The sequence below is a fragment of the Carettochelys insculpta genome, chromosome 15 (genome assembly GCF_033958435.1).
Source record: "Carettochelys insculpta isolate YL-2023 chromosome 15, ASM3395843v1, whole genome shotgun sequence".
Classification (NCBI taxonomy): domain Eukaryota; kingdom Metazoa; phylum Chordata; order Testudines; family Carettochelyidae; genus Carettochelys; species Carettochelys insculpta.
In genome coordinates, this window is record NC_134151.1 from 22,822,121 (window position 1) to 22,848,475 (window position 26,355).

Below are 26,355 nucleotides of genomic sequence, written 5' to 3' on the forward strand. Positions count from 1 at the left end.
TATAGTGCTCCCCGCTACGGATTATTTTCCTGTATAAGTAGGTTACTATAACCATATTGACACCTGTCTAATGCAACCTGATGAAATATTTTGGAATAATAAATCTGGCTGAAAATTTTCTACAGAATCATTGAAATAAAACCATTTTACAGAAGAGAGTGTTGATTCTGACAAATCTTTTGACAGAAACCAGGCAGGCATCCAACAAACCTTGCCTGTTTTTCCACCTGCTCAGTTCCCTAGCTTGTGACCAGTTCATTTGGTGAAGAGCTTGGGATGCCAGAATGCCTAAGCAGATGCTTCCTAGGCTGGGCAGCACAAAGAGCTACACATTTTGGAAGTCAACCATCCTAGGAGGAGTCAGACAGCACTCTGAGCAAACTGAAAAAAGGGTTATGGTTTCAATTCTCCAGATGTGGCACAGAAGATTTTTGTTTTGTTTTTTTACTCAAATTTTTCATAGGTGAGAATTTCTTTCCTTGCCAGGTCTAGCCAGTCACTTCAGGGGTCTGCAAACTGTGGCTCTGAAGCTGCATACAGCTCTTTAAGGACTTCTTTGTGACTCCAAATGCTATAATTGCAAAGCAAAAAAAAAAAACCCTCCTGATTATTTTCAATAAATGGTGAACATCTAAAAGCCCAACATATTCACATGCACTCATATTTAAATAGCAAATGATGTGTAATCTCAAAAGCTTGGAAAACTCCCCCTTTAATATGCTCAGTGCATTGTGGGATCTGTGTTTTGATCGTGTTGCTAATAAAGTCTTGATTCTGAAAAGGAAGCTTGTGTCATTCCTGCTGTGAAGGGCAACATGTATTTTAAAAAAGAAAACTGAAATTAAACGTGAAGTAAAATTGACAAAGTGGGGTTGGAATGGCTTCAAAAAAGAGCAAAATCAAAAATGAAAAAAGAGAAATTCAAACTGAATGGACTCAATCCTTCGCATTTATATGAAGTTCAGCTAGGCTCCCTTTATGTCTCATTTGCACTGAGAAATTTGCCAACAACAAAAAAATGCAAAATTGTGAGGCATTTTCTCAAAAAACACACGACTTTTGCAAACGGTATCCAGCTGGAGATGCCAGAAAAAAGCCATGGAGGAGCTGCTACGCAAAGGAGAGCAAAGTAAGAACATGTTCACTAAATGAGTGAAATCACCAAGTAACATAACTGAGGCTAGTTTTGTGGCAACTCAAGAGACTGTGAAATGAGGAAAGCCATTCATGGATGGGGAATATATAAAAGGTGCTTTATCAAAAGTTTCAGAGCAGATGTACAGTGATTTCGAAAACAAAAATAAAATTGTTCAGAATCTACTATCTTCCAGAGAAAGAGAAGGTTCAGAAGTGAAAGTCAGGAAGACAGTGGTACAAACACACACATGTAAAGTGTGAGGAAACAGAATACGTAAAATGATTGTGAATATCCTGCAGCAAATATGCATCACATTATAAGTCATTGTGTGTGCGTCATTCTTAAAATAGGGGTTACAAGAAGTATGGTTTGATGTTATTTACCAAGGAACACCTCATATTCACATGCATTGCTGCTCTTGAATTATTGAGTTTTTTAATGATGTCGAACAAAATGTCTCTTCTTGCTATTTTGGTTGCTGACCCCTGCTCATGTTAAATAGAATTATTAATATTTATACTACAGTTCTACCTAGGAGCCCCAGTTGCGGGTCAGAAAACTACTGTTCCAGGCACAGTACAAAGAACAAAAACCGGTCCCTTCCCGTGACAACGCAGGTATTAAATTATTCTTCACTGCATCAGAACTTATCACAAGTTACACTATTTGTAATTTAAAACAAACAAACAAAGTAAACAAAAGGTGTCATTGCAAGCTCTTCATGGTAGAAACATCTACCAATCAAGCATATTCTAACATTTATTGACAACTGAGAATTAATTATGAGAATGCATTACGTTGACAAAATCTTACCATTAACTGACTGGCAGCTTCTACTTCTCTTTCTTGTCTCTCTTTCACAAGCCTATGGAAGCTGTTAATTTGTCTTTCATTAAAAGGTGATCTTTGAAAACCATCCAATTCCAACAGTGCTGCCAAAGTCTGGATTAATGAATCTCTGGTTCTGATGTCCTGCTGGTGACGATCTGCTTGTAGCTGAAGACGTCCTTTACACATACGTTTGTACACATAAATGCATCCACACGACACACACACAAACAGGGTTTACACATTTAGAATGGTATACATCAAGAACCTATTGTGCCACTTATATTTATGTTCAATGGTAAATCACTTGTAAGGGATGGTTCTGCTCCTTTTTTTTACATCAAGTCCATCAATCACCAGTTGAAGAGACTCTTAAAAGGTCTTTTTTAAAGGAAAGAAATTAGTTTCACTTCTTATGTCACTAATGTCACTTTAGGATTATTAACAGACATGATTTAATATACTTATCACTATTTATGCTGGCTGTTTACATCTGTCCTTCCCTTAGCTTAGACAATGAACATAGCACATAACCAACAAGACTTACATTTGGCCTCCACGAAGAGTTTGTACTAGTAGATCTTAACAACAGATCACAGCTTTTATTTGCTTTGCAATGAAACAAGGCATTGGTGCTCTCGGTGTGTATTTTACAGAGATTTTAAAAACCCTTAAAAGCAAAATGTTTTTTTGACCAATTTAACAAAAAGCCATTTATTCTAACATGGCAATGCTAGTTGGTGGGACACAGGAATACAATGGCAGATCAGCAAGAGACAATCTTAAATTCTGGTGGTAGCTTATTTTTACTTTTCTGTTGTGAGTGTCTATTTTGTGGCCTCAACCAGTCCATGAATTCAAATTCCATACTTCTTAAAATTGTACTAAAATGGTCACCTTACATTTTCTTTCTTTTCCTTCTAAATCCACATAAAATTCAGCATATAATTTTTAAAATTATTTTAAGTAGAAAAGCAGTAACTTTTCTCCATATTATGTGTATTAAATTAATCTCGCCTATTAACGAATTTTGATAGTCATCTGAACCAAGAACACAGAACCAAAGGGATTAACTAGAAAAGCCAAGAAGAAACGTCAGTTGTTTGAAGGTCGTGTTCTTACTATCTGAATATTCCTGTTCAGTTTTCTAATCTTTTCAAAGATTTTTATTACCCATACCATCCAATACTGGTACTATAACTGTAGTGATGACAGCATATTTATAGACATTTTCATTAAACTTGCAATTACTGTATGTACAGTGAACCCTTAATTTAACAGACTAATGGGGGAGAGGGGTGTCTGTTAAATCCAAGGGTTTACTGCCCACCCCTGGCCAGGCTCTCCTACCCCAGATTCCCCCCTCCCACTAATACCCTCAACAAAAAAAAAAAAAAAAAAATGCCAGCAATTCACCAGAGCTGCCCCTGCTGGAGCTGGAACTGCCGCTGAAGAAGCCGTTGGAGCCCGCTGCCAAGGTTGGAGCCCTACTGTGGCTGAAGCCGCTGGAGCCACGGCTGGAGCCCTGCCATGGCTGGGACCACCACACTTGCGGCTGAGGCCCCACTGTGGCTGAGGCCCCACTGCCGCTGGAGAGTCTGCTACAGCAGCAGGAAATGCCGCTGCTGGCGCCTCCTTCAAGGCCTGTTAGGGGGTGCCACTGATGGAGCTGCCACTAGCTCCTCCCACCAGGGGTGGGCCACGTACATGAGTGCCATCTGCCCAAGGATGTAGCCCACCCCTGGTGGGAGGAGTATGCAGCGGCTTCAGCTCCAGTGGCTCTGGTAAGTCACCTGACATACATTTTTTGTGGGTGGAGGGGGCCGGTGGGTTTAGGATTTTACGGGTCCTGATTAAGTGGACTTTGGGAACACCCACTGTTCCCAAAGTCCACTAAACCAGGGTCCGTAAAATTGAGGGTTTACTGTATCTTGAAATAATTATAAGCTATATAGATATGTGATATTTACATAATTTTAGAGAAATTAGATGAAATACAACCAGCCTGAAGTCCTCTCTTTGGGTACATATGGGGCAGTTACTTCCTTCCCAGTAATTTTCCTGGCTAAATGACATTAATTAAAATTGGCAAAAGATCTCAATTCGAACTGCAGGATTCATGCTAATGTACCTAGCTTACAGACCAAATACATACTTGGTAAATTCTTAGACTGATGACTTCTTGGTGACCTAAAATGGCTCCTTTCCTGCAAACAGTCCATAAATGAATGAATGAATGAATGCAATGTCAACAATGGTCAAAAGGGTAAGTGTAATGCCATAGAGAACACTAACGACCTTTCAGTTACCTCTGACAGTCAATGCCAAATTAGAGATTTCTGACCTACCGTACTAAGCAGCCTATGAGTAAGTATATAAAATTTCAAGGTTTTCACCCAAATCAAACATGGAAATTCTGCCCGTCACCCTGTTACAAGGGTCTATATTATATGATCATCACTGTACCGTTTTTTTTTTAATGAGCCGACTGTACCTTGCTCAACAAGTAATTCTGATTTCTCTCGGTTGAATCTCTGGCATTCTTTGCTTGCTCTATCCAGCTCACGTTGACAGTCTGTTAATCGTCTTTCCTTTTCTTTTACTGTTCTCTGATGGTTCTGGTACATATCTCTTAGTTGGTCATCTGTTCCTTGAAAAACCTATGCAGTCAGAGTATAATGCGCCATTAAAACGTTAGCTTCTTTAGCTGATTTATAATAAAATACTTTGTCCATGCTAATAAACTATACAATGCATTTTCCAAAGCCTAAACACAAAATAAAATAAAAAAGGATAACATATCATCTGATTTGTAATTTTTATCATAAGACCACTCAAACTGTAGCACTGAGAGGTATTTTGGTTTAGAGTTAATAAAATTCTTATTGAAGAAATTAAGCCACAAGAACTAAATACAATATCTGGATCCAATAAAGGCAATCCCTTTTTTCATACTGATAAAACAATAGGGCTAAGATTACACTGGTGAGTTTTCCTGGCAAAACCCCAGTTTTGTTGACAACACTAGTGGAGCATCCACACACAAAATGAGATTTTTCAACAGTATCTCGACAAAACCCTCTACATTCACTAACAACCTTCTGCTTCTCCGAGATGAGGAAGACTGCCTTTTGTCAACAGGTTCTGTAGACAAAAAGGTTGCATGAATGCTCTTGGGGGCCTTCTCTTGAGAGACAGGGCATCCAGAATAATGGGCAGCCCCATCTGCTGTGCCTCCAGGTGCCTGTTTAGTTGAGAGAGTGAACGGGCAGTCCAGTTGCTCTGTCAATAGAGCAGAGTGCTCTTCTGATTGGCTTCTGTGTGTGGCTGCACTCTGTTGACAGAAGTTTTGTTGGGAAATCTCTTCTGACAGTGACTTCTGTTGACAGATCGCTGCAGTGTAATCGTAGCCTAGGACACTTGCTCTGTGATGTGATCTTTTGGACAAATTGTTTTTAGCTGGTTAATTTAATATATGTCATATATTTAGCACAAACACATGAAAGACAACTAATTTTTACACTGGTTATTTTAAAGGTGAGAGAAAACAGGAAGATTTGTAATGTCAAAATAGCAGAGATGTCCTTGTACTTGTAGGTCTAGTTTGAGTTGCTCTGTTGCCTGCTGTTAGTTAATGCTATTTACATACGGTTATGACCAGTCGTTTTTACTCTACAAAAACATCACCACATTGAGCAGTTTACCGTACTTGTAGATCTCGTAGGGAAAGGTAGTAACAGTTTTAATCCCCATCTCTCTACTAAATTAAAAACAAATACACCTTCATGACCTTGTAATTCCAGCCATTTGCTATATTTAAACCATTTATTTCTAAAAGCAACTCTGGTAATGGTGGCCACTCCTTAATACACATGGCTGTCCAGTAGCTCTGCTTTGTGAAAGCTGCAGCGCACTGAAAATGCACTCTGTAGTGTCATTGGAAATTTCAGAAATCTTACAGGCTGAATAATATTTATGTATATTTATTAGTGCCTAACTACATTATACAACAACCTATTTCATATTGCATGCCATCAACCACAGCTGATGACTGATAAAGGGCATTGATTAGGAGGGTCAGAAACACTTAACTCTTCAATTCTCTTAAACTGTAAATTTTAAAATCACAGCCACCATCTTTCATTTGTTCCTTTGCCCTTTCTTTACTGAGCTTTTATAAACTTTGCCACCAATCCAAAAAAAAAACCACTTGAACATGTGAATAGTCCCAATAAACTAAATGGGACTGTTCATATTTTCAACCATTTTCCTGGATTAGGACTTTACTAGTGGGGTGATTTTTTAAAAAATAATAATTCATATATTGATGAAGAGAAGTACTCCATGGAGTGCATTAAAAACATTCACACCTCTCTGCATCCAGTTTTACAACAACCGTGGCCAAAAATGTTTGGAAAATAAAACCAATAGAACAAAAATACACTGTTCAGGGTATGGGCACATAAGCTTTAAAAATTTATGGCTCATTCCATAGCAAAGGTAGTTTTCAGTCTGTAATGCATGATTGCTGCTGTTTTTTTAGGATGAAGGATGATGACATGTAGGATTTATAAATCAAACCTTCTCCATCTTCTGTTGTAAATCCTGATTATCTTTTTCCATCTGCTTTTTTCTGCTGTCCAGAGCTTTAATCTCATTGTCAAGTCTCATTACTTTTACAAGATTCTGTTCAATTTCTGCCAGACGGTTCTGAAAAGGAAAGAATGCTAAAATAAACTGGTTTCACTATATGTTATGGGTCTTATAATCACATTTTCTATTTGAATATATTGCACTTTAAAAATGGGTCATGTCCAGTATCTAAAAGACCATAGACAGCAACGAAGGGTCCTGTGGCACCTTATAGACTAACAGAAAAGTTTTGAGCATGAGCTTTCGTGAGCACAGACTCATTTCATCAGATGCTGGTCTTGGAAAGCATCTGATGAAGTGAGTCTGTGCTCACGAAAGCTCATGCTCAAAACTTTTCTGTTAGTCTATAAGGTGCCACAGGACCCTTTGTTGCTGTTACAGATCCAGACTCACATGGCTACCCCTCCGATAAAAGATCATAAGGATTTTTAGATGCTCGGACAAAGGTTCTCAAATCTTTTCACATTCTGCCCTACGCATCACTCGAGACATTGTCTTGTGGATAACTTCCCTTTCCTGATAAGACAGCATCACTGAAGCAACTACAGCAATTACTTACATGGAAAAGTAGAATTAACAAATTATATGAAAGCTTATCCTTCAAAATTTTTTCTCCACGGTTGATGATATCCTGAGTGCAGATCCAACAAAATAATTTTTCCAAAACATGTGCAGAATGAATTTTGTTAGGTGCACAGACATAGAGGTGAAACTCAATCACTTCAGATGTGGAGTGATCTTATGTGCTGCTAAGGATGGTAAGCACAGCATCTGTACCTTCCTACTGTGGTCATTTAGAATATGTAGGCCATTTACTTACAGGCTTCATTCATTGACAAGAAATGCCTGGTTCCCTCATGGATTTGCATGAAAAATAATTAATGTTTAAGGAGCTTAGATTCATGCACTTGACCTGCTTGTCTATATAAATGTAACACAATACATGAGCAATATGTTTAATATATTTTAACATCTTTTAAAGATAGTTAGCAGTCAGTACTCTGCATATTGTTTGTTAAAAACTTCTGCACTTGGGTATACCAGAAAAACATGGACAGCAGTACTAATCAAAGAGTTACAGGTATAAGAATTGCTATTATTTATCTATATTCGTTGTAGCTATTGAATATACCATGGCCCCACGGTAAATATGGGCTCTAGGAATTATTTACTTAGAGGCTGAGGAGGGCTTTGTACAGGCACTTCTCTCACCATTGCTGACAGTATATTCAAATTGTAATTTAGTACTTGAGAGGAAGGTAGTAAGATGTGACAAGATATAATATACCATGCTGTGAAACTAAGCACATAATATAATCAATCTTCCCAAGCAAGTTCTTCAATATATATTGAAAATTGCATCTTTCCAAAACTTTTGTAACTAAAAGAGAAGAAAGCGACACATTCCTTTCAATGTTGGCCCGAAAATCCACAATTAGAAGTAAATTAATTTAAATAAAAGAAAAATAAATTGGTCCTAAATTACGTAAACACAAGATTGGATAACTTCCACTACATGGGTGAATATAAATTTTACTTAGACAATTTCATTATTCATTATGATGAAAATGGCTTTTAAGTTTTATGGTTAAATGGAAAAATATCTCCCTGATAATGCAACATTAAGCTTGAGAGAGTTTAACCACACAGATGTCAGGAAATTCTCACCGCAAGCAATATTTACTCTCCCTCTGCTAGTGAATATGTACAGTATTATAATAAAATCTTTAATTATATAGCCATACAAATATAATTACCTTTAGAGGCTCAAGTTGATTCTCAATAGATTTTACATTTTCCTTAGAAGCAGCCAGTTGAGTTTCCCTATTTTCAAGATTATCTTGAATTTCACGTGCTTTTTCTTTATTTTGTTTTAGATATTTCAGTTCCGTCTGACATTCTTTTACCCTCAAGGTTTGCTTCTGACGTACCTGACGAAGAGTGTCCAGTGCTTTAATATATCTTTCAAAAAGAAAGCCATGTTTAAAATGTTAAATCCTCCTGGTGCAGGCAGCTTTATGAATCAAATCAACACCATAAAATAAGCATTTTTAATAAGAATTTAAACAAATATAATCAAATGGAAGAAATACTTTACTGTCATTATTTTAACTATTGAAAGAAATAAACCTTGTTGCTGAGAAGATCTCATCAAATTTTTGTTTCAGGGCCCTTCCCTCACTTAAGGGCCAGTTGGATTCTTCTTGATGACAGAAAATGACATTATTAATCACTGATTTGGAAACACCAAGGGCGCTGATCATCTCTCGGTCAATTTCTGCACACTTGGAACTGAGACTGACCTTCTCCCCATGCCTGTAAACATAGTTTAAGAAAGTGCATAACAATAAAATGTCTAGTGGATGCTGTATACAGTTATTGTTTTCTAAAGTTAATAATATGTTGCAAAATTTCAAAATTCTAACCACCCTGTTTTGATGCTATAATCACACATTTCTATTTTTAAAACAAAAAACAGTCAAGTAGCACTTTAAAGACTAGCAAAATAATTTATTAGGTGAACTTTCGTGAGACAGACCCACTTCTTCAGACCATAGCCAGACCAGAACAGACTCAATATTTAAGGCATAGAGAACCAAAAACAGTAATCAAGGAGGACAAATCAGAAAAAGATAATCAAGGTGAACAAATCAGAGAGTGGAGGGGTTGGGGGGGAGGTCAAGAATTAGATTAAGCCAAGTATGGAGACGAGCCCCTATAGTGACTCAGAAAATTCCCATCCTGGTTCAAACCACGTGTTAATATGCCGAATTTGAATATAAAAGCCAGCTCGGCTGTTTCTCTTTGAATAGCAGTGCGAAAATTTTTTTTTCAGTAACACGCATACTCTTAAGTCATTAACAGACTGCCCCATTCCATTAAAATGTTGACTAACTGGTTTTTAAAACATAAAAGAGAAAGACAGTGAAGTGAGAATACATGTAACTTTCTGTTAGACTTAATTTATTTCAAAAGACGAGGTGGAGGTTGAAATAAATTATTCACTTATCTCTTTTCTTACATCTAACAAAACAAATGGACTCTCATACTATGAGGCACTGTTTAAAAACATCTAAAACTTACTTTGTTCGGGTTATGAGACCTTCAAGGGTTTTAAATTCTGTTTTCTTGCCTTTCTGAGTACAAACCATGGATCGCTGGACAGCTACAAGCTCTCCATTAATATCACGAAATTGCAGTCGAATCTGAGCTTTGACATCTGTTTCATTAGCAACCTTTAGAAGGAAAAAATATGAAAAACCTAATTAACAAAGAAAACTTGTCATCACAGAACCATAGAAATACAAGGATCCTTGAGAAGTCATTAAGTTCAGTTCCTAACATTCTTAGCAGGACCAAGCATTATCTAAATCTCCACTGACAGATCAAAAAGCAGTCCTGTAGCACTTTAAAGAGTAACAAAATAATGTATGAGGTGATGAGCTTTTGTGGGACAGACCCATTTCTTCAGATCTGGAAAATTCTGATGAATGAAAACTGACCTGACAGTTGCTTGTCTAACCTGCTCTTAAAAATTGTAATGGGTAGCAGGTTTAAAATGAACAAAAGGCAGTTTTTCTTCACACAGCGCATAGTAGGCCTGTGGAACTCCTTGCCAGAGGACGCTGTGAAGACTGAGACTTTAAAAGGGTTCAAAAAAGAACTAGATAAATTAATGGAGGTTAGGTCTATTGATGGATATCAGCCAGGCTTGGTAGGAACGATGCCTCTAGCTTCTGTTTGTCAGAAGTTGGAAATGGATGTAAGGAGAGGGATCGCTTTTGTGATTACCTGTTCTGTTCACTCCCTCTCGGGCATCAGACATTGGCTTCTGTCAGAAGACAGGATACTGGGCTGACCCAATATGCCCATTCTTATATTCTTATCTCCATAGGAGATTCCATAACATCCGTAGGTTTAACCACCCTCAGAGTTATGAAGTTTTCCTAACTGCCAACCAAAACCTCTTCTACTGCAATTTAAACCCATTGCTTCTTGTCCTATCATCAGAGGTTAAGGAGATTAATTTTTCTCCTCCCTCCTTATTACAACCTTCTAGGTACCTGAGAGCTGTTATGCTCCCTCTCAGTCTTCTCTTTTCCAAACTAAGCAAAACCAATTATTTCAATCTTCCTTCATAGGTCATGTTTTCAAGACCTTATATCACTTTTGTTATTCTTCTCCGTACTTTTTCCAATTTGGCCACATTTTTCCTGGACAGAATACTCCAGTTGAGGCCTAATCAACGTGGCATATGGTGAAAGAATTACTTTTTGTATCCTGCTTACAACACATTCCAGAATGATTGCTTTTTTTTGGAAGTGTTATCCTGTTGATTCATAGTTAGACTGTGGTCCAATATGACCCTTAGATCCTCTTCTGCAGTACTCTTTCCTAGGTAGACACTTCCCATTTTGTATGTGTTCAATTAATGTTCCTTCCTAAATGGAGTGTTTTGCATTTATCTTTATTGAATTTCATCCTATGTACCTCAGACCATTTCTCCAGTTTGTCCAGATCATTTTGAACTGTAATTCTATCCTCCAAACCACTTATGCACGCATCTTAGAGTAGCTCCACCTCGGTGAGGGGCAGGCAAAATACGGCCCACGGGCTGGATTCAGCCCATCAAGCCTTTTAATTTGGCCCAAGGCTGGCACCTGGAGTTGCAAGGGCTCAGGAGATTCAGCCAATGGCAGCTGAGAGATTCTTTCTGGGGCCAGGGAACAATTTCTTGGTTCCTATTGGCAGATTTCCACTCAATAGGAGCTGAGAGATTTTGCTCAGGAAAGGGACAGTGCCCAAAGTCCTCCTCCCAGCACAGAGAAGCATATGCAATAGCCAGTGGGCTGGGGCTGTTTGCAGGCAGTGAAGCCTGCCTCACAGTGCTGCTGGCCAGGAGCTGCTTAGGTAAATACCTCCTGCCCAGAGCCTGTCTCTCTCTGGCTCTGTACCCCAAGTCCCTTTGACTTCAGAGAGGCTAGAATTTCACATGAAATCTTTTTTCTTTTTTCCCCCTTACAGGTTATTATCCAGAGTTCTTATGCATACCCTGTGTTTTGGCTATCCTTACTCCATAAAATGCAAACACTCACCAACACTCCTCTGATACACGGTTATTATGAGAGGGCCTTCCCTGAAGTAAACAGAGCAGAAAAATAGCCTCCTCCAAGTCTGATACCAAACATTCATTTCTGTAAATGGTTTTCTTAATAGCATGCAAGTCACTGCAGAATCTGCTTTATATTGTAGATTTGAACCCTTATTAAATACTGATAGCACCTCCCTGGTCTGATGTGGTTGGGGTTTGACTGGTTCCCTGCATAGGCCCCAAACTGCCCCTGGCCCCTCTCCCTGGGCTGCTCACCTATCTGCTATTGAGCTGGCCAGACTCCAGCTCCAGCCTGCACTGCCACAGTGGGCTCTGACCAAGGCTGCCCCAAAGGGAGCTGACAGGGGATGCCAGCGCCAGCTCCAGCTCCTTGGTGCTGCTGGGCAATGCTGTGGCTCTCCGGGGTATGCCAGCTCTAACTTGCCCTCCTGTGTGGGCTCTCTGGTCCAGAAGCATCCCTGGTCCTGCCGGATAAGCAATGTTGCCAGACCAGAGAGTGCTGATTTTTGGAGGTGCAACCTGCATCATCTCAAATACATAGAGTTTAACTCACCCTAAAATCGTATTTAGTTATCACTAACTTAGAAGGAATAGCTCACGTTCAAGAGATTACAAGTTAAAAATGTTTATTTAGTAATACTAAGAAAATACCAAATAGATAATTGGCATACATCTGTATCAAAACACAATATACAAAGCGATCAGGTCACATGTTATTTAATCTTGTATAAGTACTTTCTGGCAACTAAAATACAGAAAACATATAGCCAGAGAATGATGACTGAAACTAAAGGTAGTTAGTCCCATGAATTTATCATTTTGAAAGATTTAAAACAAATAAAACAATTTAGCACCTCACATGTTGTGTACGTACATGTGGAATCTTTCATAAAGTTAAATTAAAAGGTAAATTTAACTGCAAAACAATCTACAATCTGTAATGTTAAGATTATTAAAAAGACAATCAAGAAATGTAAGTTTGACAACTCATTTATTGTAATTTTTCCCTCCCAAAGTCAATCATTGCTTTTGTATTACAGGAAAATGGACAATTTAAATAATTAACTCTTACTGTACTACTCCCATTTGTGGCATATTGAGAGTACATCTTCACTACTACTAGCTAGCCACCATGACTCCTACCTTTGGATCATGAACAAATGAGTGTCCTTTGGTGCCTGGAGGGAAATCTCCAGTGGAAATATATTTAAGGCATTCAATGATAGTCTAGAGAAATGGAAATAAATATGTATCAGTAACATTCATTTGAGCAAGTAAAAAGCTGCACTAAACTAAATGTCTATAAATATCTGAGAACCAAGAAAAGAGAAATATAATGGGATTAAATTGACGGTATGTCTTCACTACGCAGATCAACCCAGTCAGGGTCAATCTTCTGAGGTTCGAGTTCATGTGCCTAACAGGGACAGATGAAATCGAACTATCTGGGGTCGGCAGTTGATGCCTATGCTCCTCAATATCACCAGTAAGGGAGGTCGATGGGAGAGTTTCTCCCATCAACCTCCCGCTGTGAGGACAGCCAGTTAAGTCAATTGTAGATAAGTTAATTCTGACTACCCAATTGCAGTACCTAGAATTGTGTATCTACAATCAACATTAATGTCTAGTATAGACCTGGCCTAAGATAAAGTGTTCTGAGTACTGGGAAAATGGTTATGACAACAGCCTTAATTAGGGACTCTTCTGGAAGAGTCCCTCAAATGGAGATAGTCAAATAAACAGCAGATTAAAATTAGATAGTACACAATATTAATAAATGTACAACATAGCATAAGTCTGCACTGGCAAAGAGATTGATTAAATGACCTAATGCATTGTTTCCCAACCTTTTCATACCAGGGACTGTCTTGCTTCCTTCCTACTGTGACAGGGTTATCTTAGGGCATGTATGGGGAACCCCTACTCCTCTCCTACATGCCCCCGCCCAGATCTCCCACCCACAGCCCGCTCCTATATCCCCTGCCTGCTCAGACCCTCCATCCTCAGCCCACTCCTCCATCCCACTGGCCCAGATCCACCCCCAGCTTGTTCCTGCACTCCCCATCCTACTCAGACTCCATAGCCCTGGCTCCTATATAGTTGGGGACCACACAGTGAGGTTTTCTTTTGCTTTTCAAATTTGTGGCCCAGGCTGATTTGTCTAAGGGTCAGTGGCCCCAACCCAAAAAAGATTCCCCTCCATCTTAGGGACATTATCCCAAGATCCAGAGAAGTCGATCCACAGAATAGTAATTGAGAAACACTAACTATCCAGTACATAAACAGATACAGGATTTGACCAGCCCCAAACAAGGAAATTTTCAGGACCGGGGAGGTGCCCTGCCTCCAGCCCCTCAGCCTGTGACCCGTCCCTGCCACCAGCTCCGCTTCTGCCAAGCCAAATCCCTTACCTCTATCCTCCCACCTCCAGTACCAGCTTTCCCCCTTGCGGCAGGCTCCAGTGGCTCCTGCTGAGATGATGCTGGCTACAGACGCTAGCCCTAGCCTGACTGCTGGGCTGCTGCTGGCCCCACCACCATCTGGGCTGCCAGATACCCCCCACTGATTCCAGCCCCAGCCAGGCTACCAGCCTCATGGATGATGACTCCAGTCCCGCAGACATAGGCCTCTTCAGGCTCCCGATGTGGCAGGGTCACCAGTCCCCATCACTGGGCTTCCTGCCCAGCTGGACTCCCAACAACTGACCCTCCTCCTACTAGTCTCCCAGCCCCAGGGCTCTCTGCCAGACTACAGATGTTGACAGACCAAAGAGTCTTGGTTTTTGGAGGTGCAACCTGTATTTGTACAATTAATGCTCTGACCCTACAAGGAGTACTGTGCATGCAGAATCCCCAGCCCACACGGAATCTGTTGCAGAGTGCAGTTCTGAAAGTGAAGCTCAAATTATGCAAATGTCACAATATGCTAACTTTTAAGGGTTTATAATGTAATTAATTATAAATTAATGTAAACAGTCAGTCTTTTGTATGAGTTTGTAATTATTTATAAAGACATGAAGCCTATTTGCACTGCACAAAAGTCTTACCGTTTTTCCTGCACCATTTGGGCCCACCAAAATGGTTAAAGGACTAAAGAAAGTGATAACTTGCTTGTCTTTGTCTTCTACCCCAAAACTCCTCACTCCAAGGATGCTCATCTTATCAATCCTAGACATTTCTACGAGATGTTTTTCTTCTTTTCCAAATCCCAGAAGCTAATGATCATAAATCCTACAAAACAAACAGTTAAATGTAGTAATGATTAAGTGACCATTAGCCCATTTCTCTCCAAAAATCTTGTACTATCAAAAATGTATTTTTGTGTAATTTAAGAAAGCAGAAAAGGATTATTTGATTATGGTTGAAAATGTAGATTAGAGACTCATTTAAATATTTTAATGAAAATCTTACTTTTAATTTAGAGATTTTTCCCTTTTCCAGTGGAAAAAAAACTAAAATACAGGATGGTATTTTAAGAAATGTACCACTTGTTCCTTATTTTCCATTACAACTAAACAATTAAGGTGAGCCTAAAAATCTCTAACATTCTCTGACTGTTTAGAAAATGAAATATCGCGAATTAACCATAGTAAAAACTGCAACATGCTTTTATGATTTTTGCAAATTGTGTAAGAAAAAGTTATAGAAATTAACACTTCTTCTTGAAAAAATACAAAATTGCCTATAAACAAGCATCAAAACACAAGCACATGTGGACTGGCTACAGTAATCTCCTTCACCAATACCTAACATTTAATTCACATAAAGCCCTAGCACTAGGAGATATTTTTTGTTTTTGACAGATTTACAGACTTAGACCCACAATGCTACAATCATGTAAGGTGGTATGGCAGCTACATGGAGTTCACTGAAATGAGTGGAGTCAGTATAGAAAGCAGGGTCAGCCAATATGGAGCTGGTACAAGATTGTGGAACATTGTATTTAGGCGTAGAAAGTTTCTTACTCAGCAATATTTGCCAATATGATTTATTTACAAACTTAAAAAATAAAACAGAACAGAAAACCAAAGTCAATAATGCAGAGATGGAAGCATCCCTTTCAACCAGCAAAAAGGACCTGCTGGATGAAACCAAATGTGCATTTTAGTCATTTGGCTGTTATTAGATGAAGCAGTTTGCCTTGTGCATCATTCCACCAGTGATCTCTGAAACATAGTAGCATGGTATTTCTTGAGGGCAAAAGGTTATTTTTACTGACAGGCAATTTGCAACAGCAACAGATGGGGAGTAGGGAAAAAAGACATTTCTCAGCAATAGCAGATGATTTGTGCCTGATTCCACAGATTATTTATAATTATTCAGTTCCAACCATTATTATTTGTACTACAGAAGCTCCTAGAAAGCTCAAATAAAAGCAGGGCTTCATTGTGTTAGGCACTTAAAAAAAAACACACACACATTACAAGAAACAGTTTTTGCTGCAAACAGCTCTCAATCTAAACAAGATAAACCAAATTTGAGGTGTAATTCCAGCACAGATAAGTGAAGTGACTTCCCCACCATCACAGTACATGACAACAGTTAAGTTGGACACAGGTTTTGTGAATCTCAGTCCGGTGTGCTATATGCTATAACATGCTAGTCTGACTAGTGGGAGTGAGTACAGGAAATGTCCTGGAGACATCAGGTTATCAAAATCGTAATGGGCTAGGGGAATTTCCCTAAAAACGACAGGTTTCCATGACGGGGGTGGAGATTTTCCCGGCCTGGCATATTTGGACTCAGGCGGTGGGTGCAGGATCTTTTGCTGAGACAGCAGATTACCAGAGTGAGTGGGGTATGATGCATTTTCCAGATATGATCAGGATAGCATTTGGTAATGGGTACCTTCTATAGATAACTCTGTGGTGTGTGGGAGGGGCACACAGAATTTTTCAGGGATGCCAAGTTACCAAGGCAGGGGTGGGCACAGAAGATATTCCAGGAATGGTGGGTTAGGGCAGGACATGGGGCTACTCGTTGGCTTGGGAATGGAGCATTTCCAAGAGTGGTGAGATGGGCACAGAGCACTACCAGATGTATCAGTTTGGGAAGATAAGAACAGGTCATGTCCAGGGATTATAGACTGTAGGGATGGGCTCAGGGCATTGAGAGGTGGGTTGAAGTGTGGGCATGGGGCATTTTCAGAGGTGCTCTGGGGGCGGACTAAGGCACTTCTGGGGAGGAGTAATACATTCTAAGAGTGGGCCAAGGGCACTTCCATGGGTGGCAGGTTCTGGACGTGAGCCTGGGGCATTACTGGGGAGCAGGCTGTGAGGCTGAGCTCTGGGCACTGTGGGGGTGGTGGGGTCTAGGGATGGACCTGAGAAACTTCCAGGGCTGGCAAGACTTGAAGCATTTCCAGCGATAGCAAGTCGGGGGAGAGGGGGGCTGGGAACGAGGCACTCCCCGGGTTGGCAGATTTGGGAAGAGGCCTGGGGTATTTCCGGGGATGTGGAAATGGAGCACTTCCGGGGGCGGCAACAGAGGGGCGGTGGCTGTGACAGACTGAGGAATGGGCTCGAGGGTTCCAGAGATGGGGGGTTCCTGCGGTGGGAACGGTGCACTTCCGGGAGGGCTCGGGGCATTCCCGGAGGTGACAGCGACCGGGGACATCTCCCAGCCACGCCCCGCCCCGCCCCGCCCTAGGGCGGACTGCGCTCAAGGGCCGGGACTCCCGAGCACCTTGCTTGGCCATCACAGCCCAGCCCAGCAGCCCGCGAGCGCCTGAGGCTGGGGCGGGGCTTACCGGCCGCCCGGCGCTTCGGATCCCCCCGAGGAAACACTCCCCGCCCGGGCACAGCACGACGCCACCGGCAGCGACCCGACCCGACCCGACCCATGCCGCGAGTCACCTCACCAGAGGCCGCCACGCAGCTCGCGCTCGCCGTTACCCGCCCGGCTCGGCTTCCTGTGGCGCGTGGCCGCAGCCCCGCCCCCCGAACGTAGAAGGGAGCCCGCGCGCCTGCCCTGGCGACACTGAGCGCTGGGCCTCGCGCTTGGGCTGACAGTGGCCCGGCTGGTTCCCGCAGCGATGTTCGCGTTTACGCCAGCCCCCGTTCTGTCCGCTTCTGCGCCTCCTCCGCCCAGCCAGCGCTCTGTAGCTTTCCCTGCTGCCTGCCGCCGCTCCCTGCGTAACTCGCCTGGCGCTTCAGCAGGGCCCATTACACAGCAGTGGAGCGAGTCGGACGTACCCTGAAGCACCCCCCCCTTCCACGCGCACACACAGTTTCCCCCCGTAAATTAATTGTTGGTGGGCGTTTTGCTGGTTCTCTGAATTGTCCCTTTGTTCAGTGAATGCCCATCCCCCTGCTTTTCCTTCTCACTTCTTTCCCCTCTCCCCCTGCTTCTCCCAGTTTTGTCATGTCGCCACTGGAAATGGGTGGAGGGAGAAGAAAAGAAAGGGGAGAGGAAAGAATAACAGGAAAAATATCCTGAGAAATTGAGAGTCTGTCTTTGCAAAAAAGTACAGTTTCCTGACTATCTTTCCACAGCAGTTTGGGCACCAGCCTGTGGGACACTGATGTGCTGAGTGGGCTGTAGGTGCTCATCCAGGGAGTTATTTAATCCAACTTTGAAAATCTGTGGCCAAGTGTATTAAAGCTATCTGAAAAACGAATTATTTTTGTAGGTCAATACGTGCTGCCTCCTTGATGTCAAGTCACTTCTAGCCTTGAACTCTCTTTCTCTATTGGCTTTGGAAACCAAGGCTAAGCAAATAGTCTGGGCTGTCCAAAACACAGCAGCCAGCCTTCTGAGTGATGTGAGCCACAGGAAACATGAGACAAGTGCTCTGCATGTCATTCTAATTACTCATTTTTTATCTAAATATTTGAAGTCCTTCATAGACTGAAAATAGATTATTTTGTCATGTACAGGCTCCCACTGGGGTGAGCAAAATGGTGGCCCACGTGAAAGGGCATGAAATTTCATAAAGGGGGGCACAGCAGAAATCAGCTGCTGGGTCTCAGGCTTTCCAGCTCATTAAAAATGTTGAAACACATTACCATTTTTATGTAAGTATATTCCCATTTATATACCGATTAATAAAGTTTTTGCAGTCTACATACTTATTTTCTTACACATGCCAAAAAGGGCTTTTTTATATGAATATAACCAACATTTCCATCTGTTTGAACTACATTAGACAGGTTGGGAGATCCCTGCTAATTGCAGGGACAAAACATGGGGCCTAACATAAAAAGTTTGCTCACTCCTGCCCTAGACTACTTCACTCATCAGGGACAGCAGAGCTAAAGGCTAGATGTTATCTGCATTTGGCCATAGGTTATGGAATTCTTCACTGGCGATCAGAATATATTCTATTCTGTCTGGTTTCAGAATACAGCACACTGCATCCTTTTCATAAAAGTCTACCTAAACTAACCGGTCATATGCTGATAATTATATATAAGTACAATTGATCAAACCAAAGAGAAGTAAGAATACCATTCTTTATTTTAAAATCCACTCATTCAATTCAGCACATCAATACTGTCATGATAATTATTGTGTTTAGAACCTAAGATAAATAATACACTTACACAGAACAACAATCCCAACCATATTCTAGGTAAATGCTTGAGGGGACTTTTTCCTACATTCATGGTCTGAGCTTACAGCTCTGTGGCAAAAGCCGTTGTACCATGACGATGTCAGTGTAAGTGATGCAGCTGCTTTCCCTCAGTGACTGCCTTGATCCAGGAAATGGTTATGGTTAGTAGTCTAAATAGTATTTTATGGGCCATTTATGAACTTGAATGAGAAGTCTATAAATTAATACAAAAATGTAAAAGAATCCCATTTCAAAATATTAGTCCTTATTGTAGGATTAGGACTCAATATAGCAAGTTATTTTACTATAAGATTGTCATTAACATTTTATGTTGAGGACAAAAATCCTATCCTTTAAATCTGCCTGGAAAAGAAATAGTGTTTAGAGATTAATGTAATGCAATTAATTTAAGTATCTACATGTGATAAGGTAGGATTTAACAGGTTTCAGAATGGATTAAACATTGAGATGAATAATATTACAGTGATGGGCATGACATAAAAATTTAAACAAGATGGTTAAGAATATCTCCATTTATATTACATAAGATAAATAATTATAAGGGATCTAAACCCTCAGTGTTTCAGTACAAGTATCAGTTTTTTCATCCTTACTTAAAAGAAATCTCTGCACTACAGTATTTAGGTGCTAAAACACCACCACTTCAGCATGAGAACCTAGATAGTCTTTTCTGTACCATCTTAAATAGGAAAAACTTTCCCCCTTGGCACACTGTTGTATGATTATCTATTATATAGATTTTATACCTTCCTCTGAAGATGTTAGTAGCAGTTACTACTGGAAATAGGATGCAGATTATAAGGTCCATTGGTCTGATACAGTAGGGCAACCATTATGTTTCTAAACACTATAATTATGGTAACTATGGTTGCAATAACAACTCCATTACAAATCCCTGTTTCTAGTTGTTCATAGCTTTCTGAAAGTGTTGTGGGCTGAATTTTTCCGTGGTACCAGCCAAAACGCAATGTTTTAAAAAAGGTGGAGCTCTGTTTGAATTATAGGAGAAAGAAACAAACACTTCAACAGTTTTTTCAACTGAAAAAAATGGAATTTTCTGTTGATTGCCAAGTCATTCTAAAGTTGTTGAACAGCACAACTTCAAAATTTCTCTGTCTAGTTCTCACTAAAAACTAGTATTTCATTTATTTGGAGAACAAGCAAATATCCTTACTAAATTATAAAAAATTAGGAATAGTTAATGTTGCTTCCTGACCTATTTCATGGGGAATGGTGAAATACCTTCTTCAAGATCCCATGTAATCCCATTGCCACAAAATTAATCTGTCCCATAGAACTCTGTAGGTGAATCTAAGATGCTTTCTGTTATGCAAACAGCTAACAGATAGTTTCTGTCTGAATCATTTATTTCAGATGAACAGGACAAATCCAGGAATATCAGCAGTGAACACTCCATATGACCAGCAGTCTATATTCGGCTGTCATAACTATGACATACAGTGCTATTTGAATTCCACTTCAAAGAATTAAAAAAGCAGTTACTTATAAAACACAAAATAGGAACTACATCTAGAGAAGTTGTAACTAACAACTTGCTAATCTGTTTGTCCATCTTCGGATACAGTGGCAAATATTAAAGTAGTGAGGCAGCTGGTTACTGTCAAGAATTGTTTGGATGAAGAACTAAGAGTTGGAGTGATTACCCAATTTCTCCCCTGCCCACAATGGAGAGAAGAAGAGATGCAATCCTGCTCCGTTTGCAAGGAGCTTCACCCACATCTTGGGTGGCTGAAAGTACCTAGCCATCCCCTGAGCTTTTCTGAGTACATCTGAGAACCTTATATTTTGCATTTGCTGGCTTTTGGTGTTTGAGCTTGTAACCTTAACATTTCATGAATATAGTTTGTTACATAGATTTAACATATTTTGGGTTTCAAAACAAAAAGCAGTCAAGTAGCACTTTAAAGACTAGCAAGATAGTTTATTAGGTGAGATTTCGTGGGACAGACCCACTTCTTCAGACCATAGCCAGACCAGAACAGACTCAATATTTAAGGCACAGAGAACCAAAAACAGTAAGCAAGGAGGACAAATCAGAAAAGATAATCAAGGTGAGCAAATCAGAGAGTGGAAGGTGGGGGGAGTTCAAGAATTAGATTAAGCCAAGTATGCAGACGAGCCCCTATAGTGACTCAGAAAGTTCCCATCCCGGTTTAAACCATGTGTTAATGTGCCGAATTTGAATATAAAAGCCAGCTTGGCTGCTTCCTTTTGAAGAACGGTGCGAAAGTTCTTTTTCAGTAACACACATACCTTTAGGTCATTAATAGAATGCCCCATTCCATTAAAATGTTGACTAACGGGTTTGTGGATCTCGAGTGTTTTGATGTCTGTTTTGTGCCCATTAACCCTTTGTCTAAGGGAGTTGGAAGTCTGTCCAATATACAAAGCTGGTGGGTAATTCAGGTTTATGAATATTTGGTAAAGATCTTGTAGTTTTTGGTCTCTGTCTTCTAGATATGATACATGTATCATATGATTTGGACCCACGGTACAGAGACTCTAGAAGAATTCCACAGAGACTTTAACAATCTACACCTCACCATCAACTTATGCCTCGATTACAACATGCAAGAGATACACTTCCTGGACACTACAGTACTAATCAAGCATGGCCTGATCGGTACCACACTGTACCGAAAACCTACTGATTGCTATACTTACCTACACCCTTCTAGCTTCCATCCTGCACACATAACTAGATCCATTGTTTACAGTCAAGCCCTTAGGTACAATTGCATTTGCTCTGATCTTACTGACAGAGACCAAAAACTACAAGATCTTTACCAAATATTCATAAACCTGAATTACCCACCAGAAGTAAAAAAACAAATCAACAGGGCCAGACAAATACCCAGAGACCAGCTACTCCAAGATCGGCCCAAAAAAGCCAATAACAGAACACCACTGGTCATCACCCACAGCCCCCAACTCAGACCACTGCAACGAATTATTAAAGACCTACAACCTATCCTTAATCAGGATGCCACACTCCAGAAGGCCCTGGGTGACATGCTGTTCTCTCCTACAGACAACCTCCCAAACTTTTGAGGATTCTCACCAACAGCCACAGTCTATACCACAGGAACACCAGTCCTGGGACTTTTCCTTGCAACTCAGCCCACTGCCAGCATTGTCCACATATCTATTCTGGGCATACCATCACTGGACCTAACCAGGTTAATCTCAGAATCACGGGCACTTTCTCATGCTCCTCTATTAACATCATATATGCCATCGTGTCAACAATGCCCAGATGTTTTGTATATTGGACAGACTTCTAACTCCCTTAGACAAAGGGTTAATGGGCACAAAACAGACATCAAAACACTCCAGATCCACAAACCAGTTAGTCAACATTTTAATGGAATGGGGCATTCTGTCAATGACCTAAAGGTATGTGTGTTACTGAAAAAGAACTTTTGCACCATTCGAAAGGGAAGCAGCCGAGCTGGCTTTTATATTCAAATTTGGCACATTAACACACGGTTTAAACCGGGATGGGAACTTTCTGAGTCACTATAGGGGCTCGTCTGCATACTTGGCTTAATCTAATTCTTGACCTCCCCCCCACCCCGCCACTCTCTGATTTGTTCACCTTGATTATCTTTTTCTGATTTGTCCTCCTTGCTTACTGATTTTGATTCTCTGTGCCTTAAATGTTGAGTCTGTTCTGGTCTGGCTATGGTCTGAAGAAGTGGGACTGTCCCGCGAAAGCTCACCTAATAAACTATTTTGCTAGTCTTTGAAGTGCTACGTGACTGCTTTTTGTTTTGATAGTGTATAGACAAGCACGACTTCCTCTCTGTTACTATTTTGGGTTTGCGTTTCATCTAGCGATGACCTGAACCAAAATCCTGGATTTTAATATCCCATAAGATTTGAAATTCTAAGATGGATCTGAGTTTTGCAGCTGTTACTTATTTCTATAACGAAACAAAAAAGCAGTAAAGTAGCACTTTAAAGACTAACAAAATAATTTATTAGGTGAGCTTTCATGGGACAGACCCACTTCTTCAGACCATAGCCTACCAGAACAAACTCAATATTTAAGGCACAGAGAACCAAAAACAGTAATCAAGGGTGACAGAAAAAAAATCATCAAGGTGAGCAAATCAGAGACTAGAGGGGTCGGGGGAGGGGGGGAGAAATCAAGAATTAGATTAAGCCAAGTTTGCAAAGAGCCCCTATAATGACCCAAAAAATTTGCATTCCGGTTCAAACCACATGTTACTGTGTAGAATTTGAATATAAAAGAGAGTTCAGCAGCCTCTCTTTCCAAAGTAGTGTGAAAATTCCTCTTCAGTAACATGCAAACTCTTAAGTCATTAACAGAATAGCCCTCTCCATTAAAATGTCGGCTGACTGGTTTGTGGATCAGGAGTGTTTTTATGTCTGTTTTGTGCCCATTAACTCTTTGTCTAAGAGAGTTTAAAGGCTGCACAATATACAAAGCATCTGGGCATTGTTGGCACATGATGGCATAAATGAAGTTTGTTGAGGAACATGAGAATGTGCCCGTGATTCTGAGATTAACCTGGTTAGGTCCAGTGATGGTATGCCCAGAATAGATATGTGGACAATGCTGGCAGTGGGCTGAGTTGCAAGGAAAAGTCCCAGGACTGGTGTTCCTGTGGTATAGACTGTGGCTGTTGGTGAGAATCCTCAAAAGTTTGGGAGGTTGTCTGTAGGAGAGAACAGCATGTCACCCAGGGCCTTCTGGAGTGTGGCATCCTGATTAAGGATAGGTTGTAGGTCTTTAATAATTCGTTGCAGTGGTCTGAGTTGGGGGCTGTGGGTGATGACCAGTGGTGTTCTGTTATTGGCTTTTTTGGGCCGATCTTGGAGTAGCTGGTCTCTGGGTATTTGTCTGGCCCTGTTGATTTGTTTTTTTACTTCTGGTGGGTAATTCAGGTTTATGAATATTTGGTAAAGATCTTGTAGTTTTTGGTCTCTGTCAGTAAGATCAGAGCAAATGCAATTGTACCTAAGGGCTTGACTGTAAACAATGGATCTAGTTATGTGTGCAGGATGGAAGCTAGAAGGGTGTAGGTAAGTATAGCAATCAGTAGGTTTTCGGTACAGTGTGGTACCGATCAGGCCATGCTTGATTAGTACTGTAGTGTCCAGGAAGTGTATCTCTTGCATGGAGTAATCGAGGCATAAGTTGATGGTGGGGTGCAGATTGTTAAAGTCTCTGTGGAATTCTTCTAGAGTCTCTATACCATGGGTCCCAATCATAAAGATGTCATCAATGTATCTTAAGTAGAGGAGGAGTAATAGGGGATGAGAGCTGAGGAATCGTTGTTCCAGGTCAGCCATAAATATAAGAACATAACATAAGAACATAAGAATGGCCATACTGGGTCAGACCAAAGGTCCATCAATATATTAGCATATTGTGGAGCCATGCAGGTGCCCATAGCAGTTCCACTAATCTGGAGGTATAAATTGTCCCCAAATTGGAAACAATTGTGGGTGAGAACAAAGTTACAGAGGTCAGACACCAGATTGGCTGTGGTGACATCAGGGATGGCATTTTTTCTATAATGGTAGGACCAACATTTTATGTTTAAATGCTCCAAGCATTTATCCATCTGTATTTTTCCATCTCAAGCTCATCTGTGGTTTAAGAGATTAACAAATGAATGACATATGCAGTTGATTTAGACTTCAGCATGAGATCTTACACAACACTAGTTTTGTAGCTGGTAATTCAGGCAATGAATATGAGCTTAGTCCAGTGATAATGCCACTGATGAAATCATTGTAGCTGTGTCTATACTTGCATTCCTCTTTCAAAAGAGGCAGGCAAATGAAGGAAATTGAAAATGTAAGTGATGCACTGACTTATACATTTGGCACCTCCTTTGTGTATCCTCCTTTCAAAACAGCTTCTTTCAAAAGAAAAAAAGCAGTGTAGATGGGGCTTTTCTGAAAATAAACCCCTTCTTCGAAAGAACCCTTCTTCCTGAAACAAAATAGGAAAAAACAGGAAAGAAGCTCTTTTGAAAGAATATGCAAATGAGGTGCCAAACCTCATTTTCATTTTCAATTTCTTCATTTGTGTTTCTCTTTCAAAAGTGCAATGCTAGTGTAGACACAGCCTGTGATTAATAGTAAAGATTGAATAGGCTTGGATGTATTAGTAAATATCTATTTCACCAATAACAGACACACCAATGAAAAATACAGGCAAGGAAAAATATGGCCTGAGAGTTTACTGGAATTTGACATAAGGATACTTACTCTGTATATTTTGACATAGGATGACACTTGGATTTTAATTATTATGAAGCTTTTTTCTGAATTTTAGTATCTACTGTTTTAAAAAAATTATTCTCACTGCTCCCATTGTCTGACCCCCCCATAGTTTCACACAACTATCAATATTAAAACTGAGAAAAATATAAAAATACTCAAAATAAACATTTGTGTAGCTGTCAAAATTAATTTAAAAATAATTGGATTCTACCAAGCCACATGTAAGTAAAAGTCAGGTTCATTATTTGTCAAGAGCAGGTACAAACCATACAGAATTGGATTTCATGCTATGTTGGAGGCTTGATCCCTTGTGCTTACTTATCATTACTGTGCAGTCATGATCTGGTTGCTATATAACACAGTGCCATTTCTGCTGTCTGTCTATTCTTTGAGTGGCATAGTTTCATCTCATTATTTATTGATGAAGCTACATCTTTAATAAACTCCTGCCAGGGTTTCTTTCATGAGAGACTTTCTCTTTCCAGCATTTTTTGTTGTTCCTAATGACAATTTATTATCTCCCAATTAACATGCAACTTAGTGCCTATAGGGGTAATTGATGAAGAAAATAATGGGAGTGCATTGCATTATTTTTGAGCAGTCTTCATTGACTGGCACACACAACACAGTTGGATATCCAGAAGTGTTTTTATGTTAAAATAGAATATAATAGATTTGAATAGATTTAAAATCAGACCAAGATATATAAATGTGGAGACTACTTTCACACAGCCATCATGATGAGTATGGCCTAAAAACCATA

The 26,355-nt window shown here is 40.2% G+C and overlaps 1 protein-coding gene across 2 annotated transcripts in view; it reads right to left on the reverse strand.

Annotated features, from left to right (window-relative positions):
- RAD50 (RAD50 double strand break repair protein) overlaps positions 1-17,638 on the reverse strand; it is a 49,379-nt gene extending 31,741 nt beyond the window's left edge. The window contains exons 1-9 of one of the 2 annotated variants that reach the window (XM_075009361.1): positions 17,592-17,638; positions 14,779-14,962; positions 12,876-12,959; positions 9,704-9,855; positions 8,750-8,935; positions 8,377-8,581; positions 6,548-6,676; positions 4,461-4,626; positions 1,952-2,145 (exon numbers count right to left, since the gene is read on the reverse strand). In XM_075009361.1, the coding sequence (XP_074865462.1) occupies positions 1,952-2,145; positions 4,461-4,626; positions 6,548-6,676; positions 8,377-8,581; positions 8,750-8,935; positions 9,704-9,855; positions 12,876-12,959; positions 14,779-14,907 (1,245 nt within the window). In that variant the 5' untranslated portion in view covers positions 14,908-14,962; positions 17,592-17,638. Of the gene's footprint in view, positions 1-1,951; positions 2,146-4,460; positions 4,627-6,547; positions 6,677-8,376; positions 8,582-8,749; positions 8,936-9,703; positions 9,856-12,875; positions 12,960-14,778; positions 14,963-17,480 lie in introns of both variants that reach the window. The other variant, XM_075009362.1, reaches the window with a different exon arrangement.
- Between the last annotated feature and the right edge of the window lie 8,717 nt (positions 17,639-26,355).